Source organism: Barbus barbus, assembly GCF_936440315.1.
Source record: "Barbus barbus genome assembly, chromosome: 35".
Classification (NCBI taxonomy): Eukaryota; Metazoa; Chordata; class Actinopteri; order Cypriniformes; family Cyprinidae; genus Barbus; species Barbus barbus.
The window spans coordinates 16906536-16933511 of record NC_136763.1 but is presented as its reverse complement, the minus strand read 5'-3'; the positions used below and the strand labels follow the sequence as shown (position 1 = coordinate 16933511).

The following is a 26976-nucleotide window of genomic DNA, read 5'->3' as shown; positions in this document are numbered from 1 at the left end:
TCCACTGTTTCTCATCTTTCTCTTGAAAATATCCCATAGATTCCATATGGTGTTCAGGTCAGGCATGTTGGCTGGTCAATCAAGCACAGTAATATCATGGTCAGCAAACCACTTGGAAGTGGTTTTGGCACTGTGGGCAGGTGCTAAAGTCCTGCTGGAAAAGCAAATCAGCATCTCCATAAAGCTTGTCAGCAGATGGAAGCATAAAGTTCTCTAAATCTCCTGGTAGACAGCTGCATTGACTCTGGACTTGATAAAACACAATGGACCAACACCAGCAGACGTCACGGCACCCCAAATCATTTCAGACTGTGGCAACTTCACACAGGACTTCAAGCAGCTTGGATTCTGTGCCTCTCCAGGCTTCATCCAGACTCCAGACATTGATTTCCAAATTAAATGCAAAATTTTAATTTATCTGAAAAGAGGACTTTGGACCACTGAGCAACAGTCCAGTTATTTTTCTCCTTAGCCCAGGTAAGATGCTTCTGACGTTGTTTCTGTTTCAGAAGTGGCTTGGTAGCCCTTTACCCTCTTTGTGGAGGGTGTCAATGTTTGTCTTCTGGACCATTGCCAAGTCAGTAGTCTTCCTCATTATTGTGGTTTCAAAGAACAAATGATACCCTGAATTTATACTGTAGGGATGGTCGTTTCATGAAACTCAAATATAAATATTCTAATATTTTGAGATACTGGATTTTGACTTTCATGAGCTGTAAGCTCTAATCATCAAAATTAAAACAAAAAAACTTTTGAAATGTCTTACTTTACATGTTATGAATGTAAAATATATATGAAAATATAAAGTTTTTCACAATATTCAATTTTTTTTTAGATGTACCTGTATACATATACAAATAAATGCTTTTCTTTCTCAACTTTCTATATTTTAAAGAATCCTGAGGGGGGGGGGGGGGGGGCATGGTTTTCACAAAAATATGTTACTTTAACACCAAGTCAGCAAATTAGAATTATTTCTGAAGCATCATGTGACACTGAAAACTGGAGTAATGACTGCTGAAAATTCAGCTTTGCATCACAGGAATAAATTATATTTTAAAATGTCAATACAAAACGGTTCTTTTAAATTGTAAAAAACAATCAAAGATAAAAAAAAATAAATAAATAAAAAAATTACTGTTTTTGCTGCATCTTTGAGCAAATAAATGCATTCAAACCTAAAAAAAAAAAAAAATACTGGCCCCAGATATAAGCACATGAAACATTTATTTATTTATTTACAAATTTATGTCATTTTAATAAGTTTGTATCAGTAGTTTAAATGTCATGTAATTATATGTGAATACATAGATCGCATTGCTTAATGCAGCTATAGTATTTTTTCTTGATTTTCATAGTTTTTTAAACATGTTTCCAAGAACTCTTTATTGATTTTTTTTGTTGTTGTTTTTGTTTATTTATTGATTGATTTATTCTCTTTCTTTTTTTTAAGAAAATTATGAAAAATCACAAAAACACTAAACCAATAGAAAAATCTGGCAGTGACTATTGTTCTGTGCAAAGAAACACCCATGAGTGATCATGAATCTCACTTCTAATAATAAACATTCCTCTCTCCATCTAAAACTTGTCCCATTTTTTAGGCAGAACACACATTAAACTCTATGACTTCAAGGAATTCCTAAAATCCCTTTCCAGATTGCAATATTTAAAACTTCGAGAGAAGCCAGGGCTAAAAAAAAACAGAGTAGGCAAAGGGGCTCAGCCATGCTTGCATAAAGGCAACAACTCTGGCAGTTTCACTACTGCATGTCTTGTACAAATTGCCTGGCTTTAAAGCTGTAATTACTGTAATGGCTCCAATTGCAGACTAGTGAAGCCAAAAAGTGCTTCCATGTGTGTCAGAGCTCTTGCGGAGAGCTTCTAACCACACCAACCCAAACATCGGCAATCAAGGCAGCCGTCCGCTTGTGAGTTAACCTTCCTCAAAGCTTTGAAGTGCTGCTACCCCAACCCAGACTACCCATGCGGCTCCCATGTCCGCAAGTGAGTCGGCTGTGCTAAGTAGTTCAGGATGATGCAGCAGCCTGCTTGGAGAGTAATGCAAGCAATGTTTGCAATGAGCATATTGCAGTGAGTTCATGATGACCTGCAGTTGCAGTGAAATCAATTGGAGCTTTGGTTAGATACAGTGTAAGTTGCTTCCTTTGGAGTATTGCAGTGGTGTATGACCTGCCTCTCATCAGAAATCTACTTTAGTAAGCTTCTGGTAAGCACGCAGTATTTATAGCCATTAATAGCGGTGTTATTAGACCCGTCCAGCGCTGACTGACGGCCGGTAATGGCTGGGTAGGGTGGTGATGTCACAATGTGCTCATCTGACTGTGTCATAACTGTTTTGTCTTACAGTATGTTTAATTTCCTGTAAATTTTCTGGGATGGTTTGTAGTTTGATAGCAAGCGCCAATAGTAGATATGAATGCTTGGCTTATTATCAGTGATGCTGTCAGGCTTGTTGTTTACTTTAAAACAGTTTAATAAAATCTCCCAAATGTATCTGACCTATGTGTATAGAAACTTGAAAGTGATTTTTTTTTTTTTTTATTGGGCCAGTTAGAAAGCACCCTAGCAACCCGCTGCCACCACTCAGAACAACACTTTAGTCACGACTAGGGCTCAGTATCAATACAGATCTTGATCTTGATTCTAATTCACATGCACTTGATTTGATTCTGTTCAAATTTCTCTAAGATTTGATTCAATTACTATTCACTGTGGTGTATATTTTAGTTGTAATATCCATATTTTTGCATATTATAGGTAAGAATTCTCTTTCTGCTGATATGGTAAATTATACTGTTGTTTTAGACTGATTCAAGCCGTTGCGCTATGGGCGTCCCAAGTTCAAATCCCGGCTTGAAGACCTCTCCCGATCCTGCCCCCCTCTCTCTCTCCCATTTCACTTCCTATCTCCACTGGCCTATTACAATAAAGTCAAAAATGCCCAAAAACTTTTATAAAAATAAATCTTTAAAAAGAGCCGACTGTTTTTAACAGTAATTTGTTAGTAAATCAGTTTGTTAGTAAATACACTGTTCGTGTTGTAAGTTAGTGGTTCACTGAAAAGATCTGGTTTATAGCAGTCATTATGTAAATTATACTCTGTTCACATCATGTTGTAATTACTTAATGACAGTGTGGACATTCTACTTGAATCTGTTGCTTTGTCCCAATCTGCCTACTTATACTATGCTTTATGTGGAAAAATCTCCTCAACACATAATGATGCTTTTAAAAGTTAATGGCCAAACATGTCTTTATAAGTTCACAATGTTGTTGAAGATGAAATATAATGTATTTTTTCATCAGGTTAGATATTGATTTATCACTCAAACTCTTTAATCTTTCTATTTAAGTCATGTCTCACACATCCACCATGTTTGTAGTTTTTTGACACATTTGATTTATGTTTGTAGTTCTAATGGAGTCTGAATATCCAAATTTCCACCATAGATAGTAAACCATCTTGGTACCTTTGGGATACTAGTTTCAATATATCACAATTTACACACTTATTCTAATTTCAGATGGATAGTATGCAAATTGGGTTTTTATTTTCTGATTATTCTTGCATTATTAAATCATTAACAATAGGAAGTTTTATGAAGAATTAAACAGAAATATTATGAAATAACTACAGCAGTCCGGTGGTACAAGTTAGCTTTTTCAGAGCTTTTAAGTTGAAATTATAAGTTCTATAATGTCATGTTCAGTTTTTTACAACTTAAAATTATCATCTCTTATGATAATTCTGACATAATATCCAGTAATTCCCGCATGAATGATCTTTATACTACACTGGTTGCTTTGTATGTTTTTATGCTGTTAATTGTAAAAAAATAAATTAGTATTTTTAATCAATTGTAATCATGCAAGCAATGCTCAAGTTTTCTTTCCGAAAACATAAAAAAAATGTTCCAGTAGCTGTATGAAGTTCCTGTTACGCATATTGTGGTTTCCATTGCAGAAGCACGCATACAAGGTTTCACATTTCTCTTTTAATGCATAGTTTGAAATCCCAACCCCACGCAGCACAGACAAACTGTCAGAATGCGTTCTTGCTAATTCGTTCCAGGATGAGTGTGTTTGCTCACAGGTCCACACACACAAGCTCACTCTGACGTGGCATCTCTCCGTAAAACACATGATCCCAGCAGAAGCATGCTGAAACGTCGAATCCCTGGAATAGTCAAGAGATCCCTGACATGCTTGGCACCTTGTACAGCTTTGCAGTTGACAAAATTGATGTATTAGTGGTTACACCACTCGTGACCTTATTTCTAATTTTAGATGCAACCCACCCCCACTTTCCAACCACCATTATCCCCCACAGGTGTCACACTGAAGGACTAAGTGTGACACCTGTTTGAGAAAGTTTGAAAATAGGAAGGTAGAGAAAAGTTGAGCAAGATGAAACAAAACGAGTGCGGGAGGACAAGAAAGCAAGCCAAAGATATAGAGTGTTGGGGGTGTGCTGGGAGCTTGAGGGACGTGTGTGGATGTCATCTGGCCATCAGTCATACGGAGAGGCCCCCAGGGGCCAGTGCTTATACCAAAAGCAGCTGCGTGGAAAAGAGCCTTAGGAGACTACAGTACTTTCATGGCATGTCGCATCCTCTAACCTCTCCAACATCAACAACCCCTACACTGCCCATTCCTGCTCAAACGCTCCGTAATCTGTCAAACAACACACTGTCAGCTGAGAAATACTGAATACTTGTGTTATCGAGCATGGCTAATGTTTTATTTTATGCTGCTCTGTAAATTTCATCTAACAAAGTTACATCCAAGCTGATGTTGCAACTGTGTCTATCTAGGTTCTGTACTTAGAGCTGGCAATAATGATTCTGGTTGCTTAATAATGATTCTTTTAGTCCGATTCTTTTTCGAGGAAGAAATAGAACTTAACTATATTATGCTAAACAAACACAAATGTGGTAAAAATGTGGTTTAAAATATATTTTACTTGGAGAACTCATTTTGTTTTACATCATTAAAGTAACTAAGATGTAACTGTAAGTTGTATGCAAGTATTTGATCTGCTAAAAAGAATCGGCTCTTAAGAGCCATTCATCTGGGAATTGAACTATACAGGTTGTGCTGTATGTTTTGTCTCACTAAAAAGAACCATCTCGTAACAAGAGTCATTCATTTGGGAATCTGACTATACTCTTTATGCGGTATGTTTTAATTTGCTAAAAATAAATTATGCATAAGACTCATACCCTTGGGAATCGAACTGTTCTTGTTGTGCTGTATGAGCCAGTTTGTAAGAGTTGTACATTCAGAAATTGACCTATATTGGTTGTGCTGTATATTTAGATTTGCTTCAAAGAACAAGTTCGTAAGTCATATATTTGGAAATCAGACTATACTGGTTGTGCTGTATGTTTTGATTCAATAAAAAGAAAAAACTAGTAAGACTCATACATTTGGGAATCTGGCTTATATTAATTGTGCTGTGTATTTTGATTTTCTGAAAAGAACCAACTCATTAGAGTCATTCATTGAGGAATTGAACTTTACTGATTGCTTTGTATGTTTTAATTCTGTAAAAAGAACCGTAAGAGTCATCAACAATCAGATTATTTTTGTGCAGTACATTCAATTACATGTATGGCAACGATTGAATTTAAGTATTTTTTAATAATGTCACCTTTTCTGAATAAAGCAAGTTTACATAAACCAGCAAATCAAAAAAAAAAATTAAAAGGAATACAAAAAATTCTGGAGTGCAAAGCCCCTAAATCTGTAGACAGATGATATATGAAAATATAAATGGAAATAAAAATATCAGTGATTTACAGAGTCATGAAAAGGTTTTTGCCCCTTCCTGTTTTTTTTTTTTGTTTGTTTTTTTTGCATATTTGTCACAGTTAAAAGATTCAGATCATCAAACACATTTTAATATTACACAGAGATAACCCGAGTAAATACAAAATGCAGTTTTGAAATAATGATTTAATTTATTAAGGGAAAAAACCTTTTCCAAACCTGCCTGGCCCTATGTGAAAAAGTAAATGCCCCCTAAATCTAATAACTGGTTGTGCCACCCTTGGCAGCAACAACTGCAATCGAGCATTTGCGTTAACTGGCAATGAGTCTTTCACATCACTGTGGAGGAATTTTGGCCCACTCTTCTTTGCAGAATTGTTTTAATTCAACCACATTGGAGGGTTTTCGAGCATGAATTGACTGTTTAAGGTCATGCTACAGCATCTCAATCAAATTTAAGTCCGGACTTTGACTTGACCACTCCAAAACCTTAATTTTGTTTTTCTTGAGCCATTCAGAGGTGGACTTGCTGGTGTGTTTGGGATCATTGTCCTGCTGCATAACCCAAGTGCGCTTGAGCTTGAGGTCACAAACTGATGGCCGGACATTCTCCTTCAGGATTTTCTGATAGAGTGCAGAATTCATGATTCCATCAATTATGGCAAGTCGTCCAGGTTCTGAAGCTGCAAAGCAGCCCAGACCATCACACTACCACCACCATGTTTGACTGTTGGTATGATGTTCTTTTTATGAAATGCTGTGTTGGTTTTACACCAGATGTAACGGGACACAAACCTTCCAAAAAGTTCAACTTCTGTCTCATCAGTTCACAGAATATTTGCCCAAAAGTCTTGGGGATAATCAAGATATTTTGTGGCAAATGTGAGACGAGCCTTTGTGTTCTTTTTGGTCAGCAATGGCTTTTGCCTTGGAACTCTCCTATGGATGCCGTTTTTACTCAGTCTCTTTCTTATTGTTGAATCATGAACACTGATCTTAATTGAGGCAAGTGAGGCCTGCAGTTCTTTAGATGTTGTTCTGGATTCTTTTATGACCTCCTGGATGAGTCGTCGTTGCGCTCTTGGAGTAATTTTGGTAGGCCGGTCACTCCTGGGGAGGATCACCACTGTTCCAAGTTTTCTCCATTTGTGGATATATGGCTCTGACCGTGGTTCGCTGGAGTCCCAAAACCTTAGAAATGGCTTTATAACCCTTTCCAGACTGATACATGTCAACTATTTTGTTTCTCATGTGTTCTTGAATTTCTTTAGATCGCGGCATGATGTGTTGCTCTTTAAGCATGTTTCACTTTGTCAGACAGGTTCTATTTCAGTGATTTCTTGATTCATTAGGCCTGGGTTTAACAGGTGAAATTTAACTCAGCTTTCTAAAATAATGTGGTTAATCACAGTTCTTTTATGATTTAACAGGAGGGGGCAATTAATTTTTCACGTAGGGCCAGGTAGGTTTAGACAGCTTTTTTCCCTTAATAAATGAAATCATCATTTTAAAAACTGCATTTACTTGCATTATCTTTGTGTAATATTAAAATTTGTTTGATGATATGCAAAACAAAACAAAAAAACAGGAAGGGGCAAAAACCTTTTCACGGCACTGTTTGACTTAGCTATAATAATGTCTTTGAATTATCTTAATCTCGTGTTTTTTTTTTAACATGGTGATATGTTATAATTGTGAATAATCACCATATTTTGTAATTAATTACAAGCTTGAAAAGACTGTTATTGCTAACTCTTGTTTTTATGTTTTCTCATCCTGTCTGAAGGCTGTTTGCCGGCAGCATCCCCAGAGTGACGTTAATCAGCATGGGAGGCTTCATTTTCCTCGGAGCATATGAGAAAGTGCGTCGTACGCTTTTATAAACACCATCACGGAATGCTGTTTGACTAGTTTGTACTGGACTGGTTTCTTCAACCCAAACTCTGACTGTACGGCCAAAACGGCAAAATAAGGTCAGAGACCAGGAGCAAACGGCAAACTACAGATCAGTGGAGGTTGGTCAAAGCGCACCCTCTGTCCCAGTTTGAACCAGTGGTCTTGAGGGCCACGGCGAGGACACCTGGTGCCTGGATAAAAAGATCACATAACACAGTGGTTTGCATTCCTGCTCATCAGTGCACAACAGATTGAGTTTAACTGCCTGAATTCCACTTATGCTGCAACACAGATCGAATTCAAACTAGATATCATTTTTGCAAGCTTACATGAAGTAATTTTACAAAAATGAATCGGCTGTTTGTATTAAAACATGACTGTGCTGGTATTTATATACTAAACTCATCAGTAATGAGTTCAAATGCATTACCAATATTATGCCAGTGGATTATCGTTACATGTTGAGTCTAGACTTTGATCCCCAAGCTTGCTCTACCTGCTTCACTATTATTAGCAGAAAAAACACAGAGAAAAAGACAGATTAGTCCACAGGTGTGAATGTTTGTCAGACCTGTCACGAAGCGCGGGGCACAAGAACAATACAGAGTATTTGACTAGAGCAACAGTGGGCCGCTCCAGCCCTACAGCTCTTAGTCAACACCACCTTTCACTGGAATGTGCTTTCTGTCCAAACACACAACTCAAATAATACAGATGAACGAGTGAAGAGCAACAGATCACCAGTGATTTCTGTCATTTACTTGTTAAATGTATAACATTAAAAAAGTACTCTGAAATAATAAGTAACAATATTGCAAATTTATCCAAACACAAATTTTCAGCATCATTACTCCAGTCTTCAGTGACATGATCCTTCAGAAATTATTCTAATATGCCAGTTATATCATTGTTGAAAACAGTTGCGTTGCTTAATATATATATATATATATATATATATATATATACACAGTGGGGAAAAAGATTATTTGATCCCCTGCTGATTTTGTTAGTTTGCCCACTGACAAAGAAATCATCAGTCTATAATTTTAATGGTAGGTTTATTTGAACAGTGAGAGACAGAATAACACAAAAAAACGCATTTCAAAAAAAGTTATAAATTTATTTGCATTTTAATGAGTCAAATAATTATTTGACCCCTTCACAAAACATGACTTAGTACTTGGTGGCAATCACAGAGGTCAGATGTTTCTTGTAGTTGTCCACCAGGTTTGCACACATCTCAGGAGGGATTTTGTCCCACTCCTCTTGCAGATTCTCTCCAAGTCATTAAGGTTTCGATGCTGACGTTTGGCAACTCGAACCTTCAGCTCCCTCCACAGATTTTCTGGGATTAAGGTCTGGAGACTGGCTAGGCCACTCAAGGACCTTGATGTGCTTCTTCTTTTGCCACTCCTTTGTTACCTTGTCTGTGTGTTTTGGGACATTGTCATGCTGGAATACCCATCCACGACCCATTTTCAGTGCCCTGGTGGTACATGGCCCCGTCCATCATCCCTTTGATGCGGTGCAGTTTTCCTGTCCCCTTAGCAGAAAAACACCCCCAAAGCATAATGTTTCCACCTCCATGTCTGACGGTGGGGATGGTGTTCTTGGGGTCATAAGCAGCATTCCTCTTCCTCCTAAACACGGCGAGTTGATGCCAAAGAGCTGGATTTTGGTCTCATCTGACCACAACACTTTCACTATGGTCCCAGCTGCCTTGACATTGACAAGATCCTCCCATGTAGTTCTGGGCTGATTCCTCACCGTTCTCATGATCATTGAAACTCCACGAGGTGAGATCTTGCATGGAGTCCAAGACCGAGGGAGACTGACAGTTATTTTGTGTTTTGCGAACAATTAAATAATTTTGTGAATTTGTGTTATTGAATTATTGCATAATCGCACCAACTCTTGTCACCTTCTCACCAAGCTGCTTGGCGATGGCCTTGTAGCCCATTCCAGCCTTGTGACAGCTCTTTGGTCTTGGCCATGGTGGAGAGTTTGGAATCTGACGGACTGAATGCTTCTGTGGACAGGTGTCTTTTATACAGGTAACAAACTGAGATTAGGAGCTTTCCTTCAAGAGAGTGCTCCTAATCTCTGCTCCTTCCCTGTATAAACCAGAAATCTTGCTGATCAAAAGGGGATCAAATACTTATTTGACTTATTAAAATGCAAATCAAAACTTTTTTGAAATGCATTTTTCTGGATTTTTTTGTTATTCTGTCTCTCACTGTCCAAATATACCTATACCTACCATTAAAATTATAGACTGGTCATTTATTTGTCAGTGGGAAAACGTACAAAATCAGCAGGGGATCAAATATTTTTTTCCCCACTGTATATATTTTATGTATACATTACATTTATGCTGTTATTGGTTGGATCAAATTAAAATAAAATTTAAAGCAATTTTTTTTTTTTTGGTTTATCCAACAACTCAATAGGTCTCACTCCAAAGAACATGGAATTTGTGTTTCGGTTGCTTAGAGATGTGAGGAGGCACTAACTTACCCTATTCACTCATTTCAACCACTGTGCATCAAAATAAAAACACAAACCAGATGGTGTAAAAGAGCAAAATGTGACTTTAATAAACACCTGCCATTTTGACACGTCAACAGTTTTTGCCATGTGGGTGAACAGCTGTGATTAGAGTTGAGTTCAATAAATTAATCTGGTATGAAACAGTGACCCAAACATCTGTAGAGTTAACCTATTTGAACTAGTTCACAGAGCTGGATTACACAGTTAACCAGCTAACCACATTATCAAAGCACTGATATGGTCTACAGTTTTTGGGGTTAAACTGGCAATTGCTGTAATCCAACTTTACAAAACATTCCCCTAGTTTAGTAGTACAGACGTTCTATTATTTGGCCTAAAAAAAAAAAACAACCTTGGCTGTCGACATGAACCGGTCTGGCTCAGGCCAACTAATAAATGTAGCTTAGCATTAGCTGCTTTAATCTTTAGCAAAGACTGAGAGATTCGCTGACGAGGTGTTCACTTTTTCCTGCTTATTCCCTTTAGGTGAAGACATTGTGTGTGTGATTGAAGTCCAGCACACACAGCTTGAGTTTTCTAGAGAGATGCTCTTACCCTTTTGTGATTTGACAGCATTCGGCTTTGCTGTTAGCTAAAACTCACTTTTAGAACCAGTCTCTCTAAATATTATTTTTGGATAATTTGTTATTTCCCCAAATATGCTAGTCAACAAATACATTTAAAAATTCATTTCAAATACCACAGGTACGTAGACAAGTGAAGCAGCTTTTGGTGGCGTGTACCTTTAAGGGAAGAGCCTCAATAGCATCAGAATTTCAAGATGTAAAAATGTGATTTATCAAAGTGCTTATATTTTCCCTTATGCCAATAGATGTTATTTTTGTACGACCTGAAAATTCAATGCAGAGCTCTTCATTCATCCCATATATATTCTGACAAAGGAATATTCCAGGTTAAACACCAGTTAATAATGACAAATATAGCAGCTTTTTTGTTTGTTTTTACAAACTGAACAACGAATTTAAATTATTTTCATGGTAAGCATATTTAGTGAATTTCCTATTTTATAATTTCCGTAATTTTTAGTAGTCATAATTACCAAAATATAATTTATAGAGATTGCACTTACAACAACAACAAAAAACAATTTCTAGAAATAAGTCATTTTCAGTAAATGTAAAAAAAAAAAAAAAAAATCCACTACTGTTCAAAAGTTTAGGTGAGTTTTCCAAACTTTTTTAAAAACCTATTTTCATTTATCTGATCAAGAACACAGTAATATAGTGAAATATTGCAATGTAACTTCTTTAATAAAATATATTTGAATTCATTTTGAAACAGTGCTAAATTTTCAGGAGTCTTTGATGAATAGAAAGTTCAAAAGAACAGCATATACTGTATATGAAATTTGATTTTAATTCATTTGTAACATTATAAATGTCTTTACGGTCACTTTTGATCAATGTAATGAATCCTTGCTAAATAAAAGTACTGTAAAATCATATTAATTCCCATGACTTTTCTAGGCATCAAAAAAAAGTGAATTCCCTGATATTTCCAGAACCCTGTTTCTTGATTTTAACCTGGAATATTCCTTTAAGGCGATCTATTATGATTGGGTTGTCTAAACTTCAAGTGCATGACAAGATTCCCATTTGTGAGTAGGAAAGCATACAGACACCTCCCAACGAAAAACTGACTTGGGGATTCTTTTATCTTGCAATAAGGCACTGCTTATAAAACTGGGAAAAGCAGGAGAGATCTGTTAAAAAAAAAAAATATAACCACTCTGATCTCACCATGCACCGAATAGAGTTAAACACTCTTTTGTAAAAGTTATAGAATACATACATTCACGTATTTATATATGAAAACTCTTATGTACAGCTCAAAGCCCAACGTTATAGCACTCTGTCATACATTTTGCATGCGTCAAATGCAAGTCACATTTCTGAAGTGTGAACGAAGCCTCCCTGAGGAGGATTATATCTATATACATCATTAACGCTCGCATGGGACTTCATCATCGCCCCACTCAAGCTTCGCCTTCAAACTCCGGACATCCCTATTCTGCATTCAGATAGATGGGGGCAGCTTTGTCTGTGCCCCTCAGTGTGAGGTAGCAGTTCTCAGTGCAAAAGGATAAAGAAGAGGGTTGGTGAGGCGTTAGTCACTGGTCCGCCTGACGGATTCGCTCTCGCTTAGGGTGGCGTGTCCGTTGGGTAATAGAGTCTGTTTAAGCTCGGACCCAATGTCACAGTCCCCAGGCAGGAGCTTTACTGGCCGATGGTAGCTCTCTTCAAGTGAGGGAGGTGTGTCTGACCTATTCACCAACAATCCTGAGAGAGATTAGAAAGGAAGCGAGGTCAAACATGGAATGTTATCACCGTTTCATCAACCTCATAAATCACTCAGAACTGACATGATAAAATGTGTGATTTACGGGGCATGAGTGAGTCTTCCTGAATTTATGGCTATCTAAAACACAGTCATGAATCTATGTCCTCCTTGTTCTAACCTTTTCTGTCGCTGTACTGGTGTGTTGAGGGTGATATGGTCACCCTGTCGTGGTTGGTGGGAAAGATGGGAGTTTGGCTGTCTTTCCTGACCCTGTTGGGTGTGCCATTGCAGTGTGGTTCGTTGTTGTGGTTGGGGAAAGTTGATGTTTGGTGTGTCTGGTGATACTCCAGGCCTGAAGGGGGCGCTATCCCGTGAGGGAGGTAGTTACAGTGTTTGGAGTAGCTGGTGCCGTTTTCCAAGCAGTCTGTGCACACGACTGGCCCATCATAGCCTGAAATAAGAGAAACTAGCTTAATTATGAGATGTGCGAAGATCATTTAAACAGCGGACACTTCTTAAAGTTGGCATGCCGTGATTTTCACCAATTCATCTAATTTGTAAATGCATTTTATAGATCTTATTGTGAACGATGTCTCTTATGCTCATCAAGGCTGTATTTATTTGATCAAAAATACAGAAAAAAACAATACACTTTCTAATTTTCTTTAAAACATCATTTATTTCTGTGATGCAGTGCTGAATTTTCATTAGCCATTTCTCCAGTCTTCAGTGTCACACGATCCTTCAGAAATCATGCTGATTTATTATCACTGTTGAAACTGTTGCGCTGCTTAGTATTTTTTTGGGACCTGTCTGTGATTCTTTGTTTAATAAAAAGTTTAAAAGAACAGCATTTATTCAAAATAGAAATCTTTTCTAACAATATACGTCTTTACTATCACTTTTTATCCATTTAACATCCTTGCTGAATAGATGTACTAATTTCTTTAAAAAGAAAGAATAAATGTATTGGCCCCAATCCTTTGAATAGCACTGTATATTGTAATACAACATTTCTATTTTGAATAAACACTGTCCTTTTTAACTTTTAATCAAAGAAACCTGAAAAAAGTATCACAGGTCCCAAAAATGTTAAGCAGCACAACTGCTTAAACTGCACAAGTTTCCAACATTGATTATAAATCAGCATATAAGAATGATTTCTGAAGGATCATGTGACACTGAAGACTGGAGTAATGATGCTAAAAATTCCTTTGCTTCACAGGAATAAATTATATTTTAAAGTATATTAATGTAGAAACCTGTTATTTTCAATTTCAATAATATTTTTTTTTTTCAGTATTTTTGATCAAATAGATACAGCCTCGATGAGCTTAAGAAACTTATTTAAAAACATTAAAAATCTTACTGGTCCCAAACTTTTGAATGGCAGTGTATTCTTTAAAAAATGTTTTGACCTTGTAATCTATTCTACAGATTTGCTTTCAAAATCTACTCAGAGAAAGTGTGGATATTGTACCATTGTTTTCTATGTGTCCGTTGGGTTGAGATCCACCATTGGACTCCACTCGTATGCACACGTCCTGTCTCTCTGACAAAGTGCCCTGAGAGGACAGGTAACTGGGGACATCAGGAGGGACAATTGTCTCATCTGTAAAAGGCAAGCGCAAAGGTTATAGATGGAAGTCTTCTGTTAACATTTTTTTTTAAATAAAAAATTCAAAACAAATACAAAATCTGTGTGAAAATACACACCTGTGTTTACACTGCACTCCTCGCTCTTCTTCCTCGTCTGGTAGATAATACACACCCAAACCAGTGACGTCACTACAATACTGGTCACCACAGCGATGACGATGATTCCCACAGTAACAGTGCTGGGGCTTGAGAAAGGCACACATTCCTCAAAGCGCTGGTAAACACTGAGCTGGCAGTGAGCTCGCTCCGTGCCGAGCGTGTTGGACATGACACAGGTGTAGCGTCCAGCATCCTCTAAGGTGGTGCTACCGATCACCAAGAGCTGATTCCCTGGAGTGAAGTAGTGACGGTCGCTGGGTCTCAAAGGCTCCTCCCCCTTTAGCCAGGTGATGCGAGGAGGTGGGCTGCCTAAAGCCTTGCATTGCAACGCAACAGTCTCGCCCACTACAACATTTCGATCCTCCATTTCCTGTGCAAGATGAGGGGTCTCTGAAGGAAGATCACAGGGAATAGTTATTGAATTACATATGGACATGTGTAGAGTTGCCTTAGTAGATAGAGATCCCTTAAATGGCTTGACATTTTTACATCCGTTTCAATTTTATTTTGTCAACGTTTAGGACTAGGTATTATAAAAAAAAGTAAAAAAAATAGTAGTCTGATTCTTGAACGAATTACTCTTTGGAGTCTTTTTTTTGTGAATAACAACATGATCATTCTAATCTGCTTTCTGATGGATTGACTAACAAGCAAACATACAGTTCCAAAAAAGAACATATATTCGATTCAATTCCTGAACAAATGACTCCTATAAACTGGTTATTTCTAGTGAATCAAAAACATGTGGCATACCCCGTTGAATTGCTGAATTAATGAATCTTAGGTTCTTTTTTAGTGAATCAAAAATATATAGAAAGTCTTGTCGAGTTTGAATGAATGACTCTTATGAACTGGTTGTTTTTAGAGAATGAAAAACATACAACACTATCATTGTAGTTTGATTCCTGAATAAATGACACTAATGAACTGGTTCTTTTTTAGTGAATCAAAAACACGCAGCGGGATCAGTGTAGTCTTATTTCTGAATAAATGGCTCTTATGAACTGGTTATTTTCTAGTGCCACCAGAATGTAGTCTGATTTAGTATACAGTCTGACCCTCGCTTCAATACTTTTTAGTGAAAACAAAAAACAAAGCCCACTTTAGGCCAACTATACCACATAATTTCCACATTAAAATAATGAGCATTTGACTATTTCTTCCAAGCGGTTACTCAGTTCAGAAACATTCAAAAATACCACTATGTGAGCCTTCAGCACTTCCTCTACCCCCTGTGACCTCTTTCCTGACCTTTGACCTTCAAGCCCGCATAAAGCCCAGCTGCTTCAGATGGGAAAAAAACAAAAAACATTCTTACGTAGAACTAAGCAGGGGGTAGCAAAACTCCAACAAGCTTAATAAACAAATCCATAATGAGAAAAAAAAAAAAAAAAAAAAAAAAAAGTACTTTTACATAATGTTAATATGGCAAAAATGGTCGTACCTAGCACTGTTAGAGAGACGTTTGCGGAGATCATGCCCGCCGTGTTTTTTGCCGTGCAGCTGTACACGCCCATATCCTCAGGCTTCACGTCCATGATGAAGAAGACATCATCATCAGGCATCACACGCATGCGGCGCTCTCGGGCGGCAGGGAAATCTGTACCGCCATCTTTCTGCCACGCCACTTGGGGAGTCGGATGTCCTTCAGCCGCACACTCCAACCGTGCCTTTGTGCCTGTCCGGATCGTGATGTCGCGTGGGGTCTTGACAAATGAAGGCAGCACTGTGCGCATAGAGAGGCAAAGAGGAAATTAGCCCTAGCAAGGATTATTCCCATAATATTGCTACATCAGCACCAAACAAGCCCAGCATTCATAGCTGTGACTAACTCAATTGACGATGGGAAATGGCTTGATTTGAACGGGCATGAAACCAAAATGCCTCAAGACAATCAATTTGCATCTGCTGCTCGAACTGACAAGGCATGTAATCCAAGCGTATTGCTAACAGCAGAGAAGATAAAAATGCCCAAATTCTAGTGACACAGTTCAGTCTGAATGTAAAAACTGAATTTTACTGATACAATTTACTGAAGCAAAAGCACTGAGCGACTGTGCAGAACACACTGAGAAAACTCCGATTGCAGATTTTCAAATAGTTGTATCACAATATACCCTTATGAGGTTTTGTGGTAAGGGGTCACATATACTGTATCATGAATATTGATGTACAACAACTATACTTGATACATTCAAATATTAAAATATTTGTATAAATAAAAAGTGTACTTAAGTTGAAAATTAAAGTATTTTAACTTTGTTTTTTATTTTAATGGTTATATATTTTAAACATTTAAAATATTTTAATACATATATTTATTAAACATTATTATTTCATTGCTTGTTTATAAGTTAATTAAATAATAAATAAATGACAACTACTGTGAATTAAACACTCACTGACATTTAAAACACAAATTATATATAAAAAGCATTTATTTATATGAAAGTTAAATATCAGTTTGTACAATTCACAAAATGCTCCCACTAAAACAAACTATCCGTGAATGATGGGAATTGTGTGGTGGGAATGGGATAGGAAGTTGTATAACTGTCTAGGAACACCTTACATGGTCAACTGAAGTGGAAAAAGGATATGGAAGAGTACCAATGTAGTTTACTAATATACAGTTAATAAATGTACCGTTTACAGTGACGCGGGCCCTGTTAGAGTAGGAGGAGCCAAAGTGATTGCTGATGATGCACTGGTAGCGGCCCTCATGGTTGAAGGTGACGTGCCGGAGGTGGAGGATAGTGGTGTACTCCATCACCCCTCCGTCACTGGCCCACACATGGGCGAAATTCTCCACCTCGGCTTGACGTAGCATCTCCTGGTCCTTGAGCCAGGTGAAGGTCATGGGCGAGCTGCTGCTGCTGGCAGCCGTGCAGGTCAGACGCACATCTTTGCCCAAAACTGCTGCCGTGGTGACAGGGTGAACGGTGATCTGGGGTTTGGGAAGGTCATCTGGAGGGGAAGTACAAGGATAGAGACATTTTAACACACCATTAGATTAAGTTCTTTCTTACCGTGATTGACTTGTTTGCTTTTAAAAAGACATTATGGCACTGCTTACCACAAACAAAGCTCTGTGGTGGGGCCTGGTAGATGCTGGTGCCCTTTAGGCTTTCTGGGTGGGCACATGTGGCCTGAACGCCAGCCTTCAGCCCTCGTGTTACCAGCCACTCCGGAAACCAGTGCAGCTGGCAGTCGCACAGAAAACTATCACTCTGAATATGACTGCAGAGAGAGGGATGGAAAGAAAGATGAGTGAAAGCCAGATAGCATGTAACATCAGCATGATATAGATGATTTGACTGAAGTGAATTATTGTGCTTATTTATGTCCGGTAACAATAGTAGCCTCCAAATAACATCTGGACTTTAGCATACATAATATACTGGTTTTACCTTAATTTAATATGCATAGCATAACAGCAATAAAAAAAATAATAAAAAAAAGCAGTATAAAAAATGTATAGTAAATTAAAAATGAATAATTTCAGACTAAATTATTTCAATTTAAGAATATATTATTTCAACAACAATTTATGTTTTTGAAAAAAAGTGTCTTATGTTCATTAATGCTGCATTTATTTATTCAATATACAGTAAAAAATTGTTGTGCTACCTAATTTTTTTTGTCAAAATGTGATACATTTTCTTTAGGATTCCTTGAGCAGAAAGTTCAAAAGAACAGCATTTATTTGAAACCGTAATGCATTCATTCCCCTTTCAAAAAGTGTATATACACTCACTGGCCACTTTATTAGGTACACCTTGCTAGTACCGGGTTGGACCCCCTTTTGCCTTCAGAACTGCCTTAATTCTTCGTGGCATAGATTCAACAAGGTGTTGGAAACATTTCTCAGAGATTTTGGTCCATATTGACATGATGGCATCACGCAGTTGCTGCAGATTTGTCGGCTGCACATCCATGATGTGAATCTCCCGTTCCACCACATCCCAAAAGTGCTCTATTGGATTGAGATCTGGTGACTGTGGAGGCCATTTGAGTAAAGTGAACTCATTGCCATGTTCAAGAAACCAGTCTGAGATGATCTGAGCTTTGTGACATTGCATTATCCTGCTGGAAGTAGCCATCAGAAGATGGGTACACTGTAGTCATAAAGGGATGGACATGGTCAGCAACAATACTCAGGTTGGCTGTGGCATTTAAACGATGCTCAATTGGTAATAAGGGGCCCAAAGTGTGCCAAGAAAACATCCCCCACACCATTACACCACCACCAGCCTGAACCGTTGAGACAAGGCAGGATGGATCCATGCTTTCATGTTCTTTACGCCAAATTCTGACCCTACCATCTGAATGTCGCAGCAGAAATCGAGACTCATCAGACCAGGCAACGTTTTTCCAATTTTCTATTGTCCAATTTTGACGAGCCTGTGCGAATTGTAGCCTCCGTTTCCTGTTCTTAGCTGACAGGTGAGGCACCCGGTGTGGTCTTCTGCTGCTGTAGCCCATCTGCTTCAGGGTTCGACATGTTGTGCGTTCAGAGATGGTATTCTGTATACTTTGGTTGTAACGAGTGGTTATTTGAGTTACTGTTGCCTTTCTATCATCTCTTACCAGTCTGCCCATTCTGCTCTGACATCAACAAGGCATTTTTGTCCACACAACTGCCGCTCACTGGATATTTTCTCTTTTTCGGACTATTCTCTGTAAACCCTAGAGATGGTTGTGCGTGAAAATCCCAGTAGATCAGCAGTTTTTGAAATACTCAGACCAGCTCGTCTGGCACCAACAACCATTCCACGTTCAAAGCACAGACTGTAAAAAAAGATGGACGACACGTCTCCGCTTCCTTCCATTATAGAAAAGTGAAGCCAAAACATCTCAGTATGGCCGCTGCCATCGTGAGTAAATGACGTCATTTGGAGTCCGAGTCTGCGCAGTAGTCTCGTGAGGCGGAGCCGCGGAACCAAACCCCCGCAGACCCAATCAACCATAGCGACACGCCCCGTTTTTATAGCATCAAATTACTAGCTAAAATCAAACTTGCCACAAAAACGAACAATTGAACATATATCAGCATGATAACAACTATCTTAAATGACCCATTTTTTGGAAAATTGTATTGGAATTGTAATGAATTTTTTTGCTTTGACTCGAGTCCCATTCGTTTACATGGAGAGTAACGTGTACTGCAGCCAGCCACCAGGGGGCTTCACTTTCCAGTTCGAGTGAGACACACCCGGTTCAAAGTCACTTAAATCCCCTTTCTTCCCCATTCTGATGCTCGGTTTGAACTTCAGCAAGTCGTCTTCACCACATCCACATGCCTAAATGCATTGAGTTGCTGCCATGTGATTGGCTGATTAGCAATTTGTGTTACCAAGCAATTGAACAGGTGTACCTAATGAAGTGGCCGGTGAGTGTATAAATAATGGTAGCTTTAAATAATAGTATTGTAAATAATAAATTCTCAGGTACATGGGTTTAAAAAAAATCTGTATGAATGAAAAGTAGACGAAAGTGCACTTAAAATATTTGAATATTAAAATCGTCATGTCATACTATGCATTTTAATTAACTGCCAGCCAAACATTCATGATGTCAAGAAACAATACAACCGGCTGAGTGGTTGTGCGTGTGAACAGGAGCACGTGTGTTAATGGGACTCACAGGTAACGCAGGTTCTTTATCTTGCTAAATGCCTCAGGTTGGATGGAGCGGATGGCATTTTCCCCCAAGTTCCTGTTGAGAGATTAAACAGGGCCCTCAGGCGTGACAGAAAGAGGACATGGGAATGTTCATATACAGCTGCTGTGCTCACATGCAAATCCATAGCCTATTTTTATACGGGATAACTCTGAACAAGGTGGAAAGACCCCAATATCAGACGTGGAGTTACAGCGTCTGCAGAGGTGCTTGAAAATTCAATTTTTTCTACGAAACTGACCACATGCTCCATAACCTTGTTCCTGTGCAAGTTAAAGCTGGTTCTAACGAGACAAGAGCAGCTGGCCTTGCAAACCACCCCGTCCTCTCCTTTTACAAAGACACTATTAAATTGCTAGCAGCCCTCTTAAGCATTTACTTTTGGCAGTCGCTGCTGTAGGGGCAGAAAGGCATTGTGGGATACTTACAGGTGCTCCAGAGCCTCCAGGCCCGAGAAGGCTTTCTTGGCCACCGACTTGATCTTGTTTCCAAACAGAGTTCTGCCGTTTCCAGACACGCAGAGCGAGAGGGAAGAGAGAGAAAGAGAGTGCACAATTAGTTGGACTGAATCTGATAAGAGAGGGGGATTGTGGGATTGGAAATCTGAACTGTGTAGAGATTAGGAGGAGGGTGAGGAATCGGGGCCCGGCGCAGCTCTTCAAAGCTCACTTTTATCTTTATTAGAATTTAATAGCGATGACAGGGTGGAGCCCAGAGCTCGAGGTCACATGAAAAGGAGCTTCAGTGGCTGGAGGACAACACGGCTTGTAAAGTAATAAAGTGGCCTTGTCAAGGCTGCGGTTCGAACCCCTTATAAAGGCTAATCCTGCTCGCTCTTCAAAAGCATCCATACGCGAGCACACCGCGGGACGGTGAACGGACTCCCTCCCCACCACCGACACGATTTCCATTCTTAAGCATGTTGGACCAAAACAAGCCTCTGACAGTGCACTTCCTGTCCAAGAGGGCTCAAGACTCCTCAGTCAGCACCGTGAAAGCCGACACCTCCTCATATAAACCAGATTTGACACCTGACAATGTTGTCTTTTCAATCAGGGGATGATCTTTATGGCTTTGGGTCAGCGGATATAGGCTCACAATCCTGAGGCGTGTCAGGAGCTGCTGCATGCTGGGATAAACAAGACCTTCACAGCAGCAGACAAAAGCAGATAATGCTTTTCTTTCTCTCTTCAATATCGATAATCTCATGTTGTATATAAATCTATAAAAATCTTTAAAAAACAGTCTAGATTTTGAACTAAAACCATGTTTTAAATGCTACAAATTAGGCATCACTTTGTAAAGTAGGGATACACTGATCTTAAAATTTCAACATATCAATAATCAGATCATTTTATTTTTGTTATGGATGGTAGACGATAAATGGCTGATGTAAAAAATCTATATAAATTTATAAAAACTAAAAAAAAAAGATTGTGTCTTAATGAATACAAAATAAACTAAAATAATTTCAAAGCACTTAAGAATCACAATGTACAGTATGAAAAAAAATATTTTTAAAAATGTATTGGTTTTAAAAATTACATTTAACAATATACCAAAATAAATTTGAATGATACTATCATGTGATATGGTTCCAAAATATACAAAAAGCATTATAAATACATTTTTATAAAAATGTTATAAAGTCTAAAAATGTACATTGCTTTATAAAAAAAAAAAAAAAAAAAAAAAAAAAAAAAAATCCCATGAATGTGCAAAAAACTCATCTTAAAGAGACAATTAAAGCATTCATTTAACTGTCAAAAATGAGAATAAAATATAAAATAAATAAAACAAATCTCACTGCTAGAGTAAAGTTTCATGAGGAACACCTAGTTTTTTCAGTATGTGCTTGCAGGAGTCACCCCAGAAAGCCCAGCCCCTGCCGTGTGCGTCAGCGGACTGATGGTCTGCGTGTGTGCGACAGCATCTGTCATCTCCTGAAAGACTAAGACATCACCTCCACTCATCTCCTCCGGAGCAACCACCCATCTGCAGGTCACCCTCTGGGCAGTCTTGAGCCCTGGGCTTCCATACCAGCCCCATAATTCAAAAAGCTCTAGCAGTTCACTCCGACCAAACTTGTGGTTCCAAATAGAAACCATTGAAATAGATGCTAAGTGGATCCGTTGACATCATGAGCAGGTGCGCATGGAATCTGTGCATGAAGATTTACAAATGATCCACAAGCAATTTATCAAACAAAACGACAAGATTTTATCTGGAATCTACTAAAACTAGCGTCGGCTGCCTTCCCCGTCTTGCGGTAACAAAACAGCAGAAAAGACTTTGATGTGGGGCAGATCGCTCTCTAATTCTCCCCTGCATATTCCCAGGAAGGGTGAATAGGATTTTTGGCAGGGGTGTGCATCAACAGGCGGCTTCCGCAGATTTGCAGACCTCTGCTCCCATAACAAAAGGCAGAGTGCGGGGCGTTTGATGTGTCTGAACAAACCCCCTCCTCTGCCTGCCTCCCATTTTATGTCAAGAGCTCATCTCTTATCTGTCAATGATGAAAAGTGTTCGCCCCAGTACTCAAATTCAATTGAACTTGCCACTAAGGCTTCCCTTCCCAAATCTGCACTGCACGTATTAAGGTGTGGGTTGAGGTTACCTGCTGTTCCTCATTTATTTAACGCAATAAACAAAGCGTGGCATAATTTTATAGTATGCAATTCAATGTAAAATGTAAAGTAGGATTTTGGGGATGTCACTTGTCTTGGTTGCACCTGGTGTAAGAATGACCAAAATTAAAGTGAAGGAGGAAAAGTGATGGTTGAGATAAAAGAGAACGTGTGACACTCACAGCTTGTTGAGGTTTTCCAGGCCAGTGAAGGCCCCATTGGTGTCCTCTATAGTGCCAGAAATGTCATTGTGGTCCAACTCCCTGCGGAGACAAAAAAAAAAAAAAAAAAAAAAAAAAGGGATTAGGAAAAAAAGATGGAGAGGATAAAACAACTGACCCTTTGCTAAGAACAACCCACATCCCATAGATCATTCCATAGAAATGTACTGGAAACTTCCACAAACAGTGATTTTAGTAGATGTGTTCATAAATTGGAAAATATTGAAGGATATTTATTCTTTTGTGGTCTTGAAGGAATTGTGAAGCACTTTATTTTATTAATAAATACACTTAAAAAAAAAATTTTTGGTTTTATTTTAAATGTCAGTTTTAAATATAGTATTTTAGTCTACTTTTTATATGCATTTTGTTTTTTGTTTTTAATTGTTTCTGTATAAAAAGTGGGATTGGTCAGTAAAGTTTTAAAGGCGGGGCTGACAGATGTTCGGCAGTGGCACAATCTGCCCTGGACACCTGGTTGAAAACAAGAAAGTCCAACAACACGCTCTTTCTTGCTCTCTCTCCCACTCTTGCTCTCTGCCAACCGAGCACATTCTTTTCTTTGTGAATTGTGACATTAAGGAGCACAGCAACACAGGCCAATGAATGAATAATGCATGACAGCTGAAAGCGCTTTGCACAAACACAACTCTTTCACACAGTTGCACACATATACTCAATCCGACAGCCATTTGAATCCATCAACACACCAACCGTGTTGGCAGGTAAAGGCATCGCATGGGCACATCGCATAAAGCAACTCCAGACAAATCATGGACAAGCCCAGACGGTGCCAGCAGCCTGCCTACAAGGCCTTAACTTTGACGCAACTCTTTACTAATACAAATGAGTTCTTCTAATTCAAATAATCATGTTTTTAAACACTTTTAGTCAAGTGTACTTCATTTTTTACACGTATGCCATGGTATGGTAAATTTTATCATCAGTGTTCAAAACCTGTTTCTACACCGTTAAAATGATCGCTGTTGCTGAAAAAGAATAAATGTCTTTTTGAGGAGAGAGGGTGGAGAGATTGTGCCCGCTCCCTCCCGGCTGACAACCGCCCCTTTGGCTCTTTCTGTTACTTTCCCTCCATGCCCAGCTGCCAATTTCCTATTTTTTCTGGCTGGTTGCATGTGAATGGACCCTGGCTTGTTAATGACAGTAGGGCCAGAGGCCCCCAGGCCTGACCCCTACCCCTTCGGCTCAAAGACAGTCCGGTTCTGGTCTTTCACACCCGACCAGGGATCCTCTCGCCCGGCCAGAAGCGCGTACCAATTAAAACTTCCCCTGCTTCTTTTCAACAGGAGCCCCAGTAAGGCACTAAGGCTATGATTAGATTAGAACTGGCTCGGATGAGAGCGTAAGAGCAAGTCAGAGAGAGAGAGAATGATATAAAGGAAATCAAGCAAGTAAGACGTAAAGAAAGGATGGAACAAAAGAAAACAAGAGGCCCTCACAACTGCACTTCACAAGCCCCTTCCCCCCACACTCTGCCCACTGCCAGCAGCGCTGAGGGCTGTGTTGTGCCTTGGCTTGTCACCCTTCTATGAAAAAGCCTTCATCTAAGAAAGTGAAAGGCAGAATTCTTCTCTCTTTTGAGACACTAAAACTGGGAGGGGCATGAAGTGGCGGTTGAGACTTTGCGTCTATATAGAAGTCAGGCTGGAGAGTTGGTCCCCCATAATGCCTTTCACTGCGTGCAAAAAAGACGTCGCTTTTTCTAGGAGGCCTTGAGCAGGGTACACATATGCATCCAACTTTGGTGGGAACCATCAAGGAAACAATGAGGAAAAGAAACCAGAAAACTTTCTCACCAGACTTAAAAGCTTATGGCTACTTTAGCAAATGCCACTAAATCAATCAACACGTTTGTCTGCAACAGTGTTAATTAATTTAGAAATTATGACTCATTTGTTCATCCATTTCAAAAAAGGAAAATGCTGCGCTTCGTGCATTTGGGTTCCAATATACTCTGACATAAATTTTTTAATCTGAATTTTTTTTTACTATTTTTTAAAATTACTTTTTAAACTTTAATTAATCTGACAGTACAGAATGACTTAAAATTCTTGCTCGCAAAAATCGCTAGCCCGACGTCCCGGGGCTATTGTGTCTTCCAGTCGGGCTACCAAAATGTATCACTGCCCTGCCCGATGGGCTACCTTAAAATACAGGGCTCCCGCAGGTCCTTAAAAACTCTTCAATTTAGTTGTATTAAAGTTAAGGCCATAAAAAAAAGTTTTAAATACGTTAAATGGTATAAGAAATGTCTTAATTATAATTTCAAAAGGTCTTACAGTTGGGGACGGAAAGACAAGAATGGCGATACAGCTGGATTAAACTTCAAAAGTCCATGATGTCATTGAATAAATATGAGCGCTGCACGTTTCAAATCAAAACACGACACGGATGTCTTTATGTGAATGTATCTGAAGGGAACCAACTGTCTTCAGAAACGTGTTGGTGGCATTTTCATTTCATCTTACCTATAATGCCTGATAAAGCAGCGTTTATGAGCGCCGACGGTGCTGCATTGTGTACTGGAAACCGCTATATTAAGCCGCTCCTAAAGCGCCACCTCGTGGCAGAGAATGAATTTGCATTTCCATAAGCCTTTCTTGTATGGTCAGATCAATGCAAATATCGACCATAAACGAGAAAGAAGTTAATGTGCCTTCTAAAAATCTAAACAATTAGACAGTAATATTTATTCGTTTTAATTTAATATAATAATTGATATGCTTGATTTATCCCTTTTCATAACAGTGTTAATTTTGGCAGGCATTTTTTATTTAGTCTTAGTCTAAGACTATTAAGCATTTTCGTCTCAAGATAGTCACATTTTAGTCATGAGTCTTTCATAGTTTTAGTCTAGTTTTAGTCAACGAAAAGTCATTGCATTTTTGTCAACTTTTAGTCATTACTTTTAGTCAAACTGCAGTTACCAACATTTATTTTGGTAGCTATTTTATATGTATAGTATCCAAACAAAAATAGTCATAAATTCTTCTCTCTTTAGACCAAATCAATTAAGCTTATGAGAAATTTGAATCAAGGATTGAATTTGGAAAAATTCAGCACCCACTCCCTAACACTTCGGGTGCTGAAACCATTTTTTCAGATCGCTAGTTCGCGTTTTGGTAGCCTATCCATCCACTGCGGCTGCCATACACTAGATATGCAAACGTCCCTTATCCAATGACAGAGACGCACATTTTGAAAGACAAGACAGTTAACTTAGCTTATAGGATATATTTTGAATGTCCTCAAATAACATTTTAGTCCCGTCTCGTCTTAACGAAGATGCGGCATAAATTTCGTCATAGTTTTTATCATCAGATATTAGTTTTAGCTCGTCAACGTCTCGTCTTAGTCACAGAAAAATGGTTCGTTGACGAATGTTTTTCGTCGTCGTCTTCGTCGACTAAATTAACACGGATTCATAAAAATGGTCTTATGGCTGAAATGCTGTTGTATAAGATTTTTGTTTTTGTGAAAACCTGTATCTGAACTGTAAATCATGTAATTTTATGGCTTAATACTGTATGCTACCATAGACATTGTCCAACCCCGCTCCTACTGTGTTCATTTTACTTGTGCAGCTCTTAAAATGGGTCATAAATCTGCAGATACCTTGTAAATAGTGAAATCAAATTCCTTCCTTCATATTTGTTGATGTGTGTATTGAAAATATTTTTGATTGACGATTAGACTCCTATCTGATTTTCTATATTTAAAAAAAAAAAAAAATTCGGGCTACCAAAATCTGAAGAGTACCTGCCCGAAGGGCTACCAGGGATTTTGAAATTTTGCGAGCCCTGGTAGACATTAAAAGGATTCTGATCAGGGCAGAATAGACTTGAACCTTGTTCTCCCATTTGAGCACCACGACTCAATGTGACAGAACTGTCACAGTTTTGACACCATCAAGTGTTTTTTCACATGCAGGCTAAATCCTAAAGGATTTCTCACAGAGTAAAGACACTTACAGCGTCCGTAGGGAACTAAGGCCTCTAAATGCTCCCTCCGTGATGTGACTGATGGAATTGTGTCCCAAACGCAGTGAGTTTAGGTTCACCAGTTTGGAAAATCCACCCTCAGACAGCTTCGTCAGGTTATTATAGGACAAGTTCCTGGAAAAA

General features: G+C 38.6%; 2 protein-coding genes across 5 annotated transcripts in view; one reads left to right on the top strand and one right to left on the bottom strand.

Annotated features, from left to right (window-relative positions):
- LOC306855421 (mitochondrial S-adenosylmethionine carrier protein) overlaps positions 1-8209 on the top strand; it is a 55460-nt gene extending 47251 nt beyond the window's left edge. Inside the window, exons 10-11 of one of the 4 annotated variants that reach the window (XR_013782938.1) lie at positions 40-477; positions 7583-8024. Coding sequence is in view for 2 of the 4 variants with exons in the window: in XM_079394131.1 (XP_079250257.1) it covers positions 7583-7679 (97 nt within the window). In the remaining 2 variants the exon portion in view is untranslated. Of the gene's footprint in view, positions 1-39; positions 478-4311; positions 5451-7582 lie in introns of those variants that run through there. The other 3 variants (XM_079394131.1, XM_079394133.1, XM_079394132.1) reach the window with 3 other exon arrangements.
- Positions 8210-10261: 2052 nt separating this feature from the next.
- LOC306855420 (leucine-rich repeats and immunoglobulin-like domains protein 1) overlaps positions 10262-26976 on the bottom strand; it is a 42435-nt gene continuing 25720 nt past the window's right edge. The window contains exons 8-18 of the mRNA XM_079394130.1: positions 26824-26967; positions 22793-22873; positions 20412-20483; positions 19948-20019; positions 17378-17541; positions 16948-17268; positions 15746-16027; positions 14260-14691; positions 14024-14155; positions 12722-12994; positions 10262-12542 (exon numbers count right to left, since the gene is read on the bottom strand). Coding sequence (XP_079250256.1) covers positions 12370-12542; positions 12722-12994; positions 14024-14155; positions 14260-14691; positions 15746-16027; positions 16948-17268; positions 17378-17541; positions 19948-20019; positions 20412-20483; positions 22793-22873; positions 26824-26967 — 2146 coding nt within the window. The 3' untranslated portion in view covers positions 10262-12369. The remainder of the gene's footprint in view (positions 12543-12721; positions 12995-14023; positions 14156-14259; positions 14692-15745; positions 16028-16947; positions 17269-17377; positions 17542-19947; positions 20020-20411; positions 20484-22792; positions 22874-26823; positions 26968-26976) is intronic.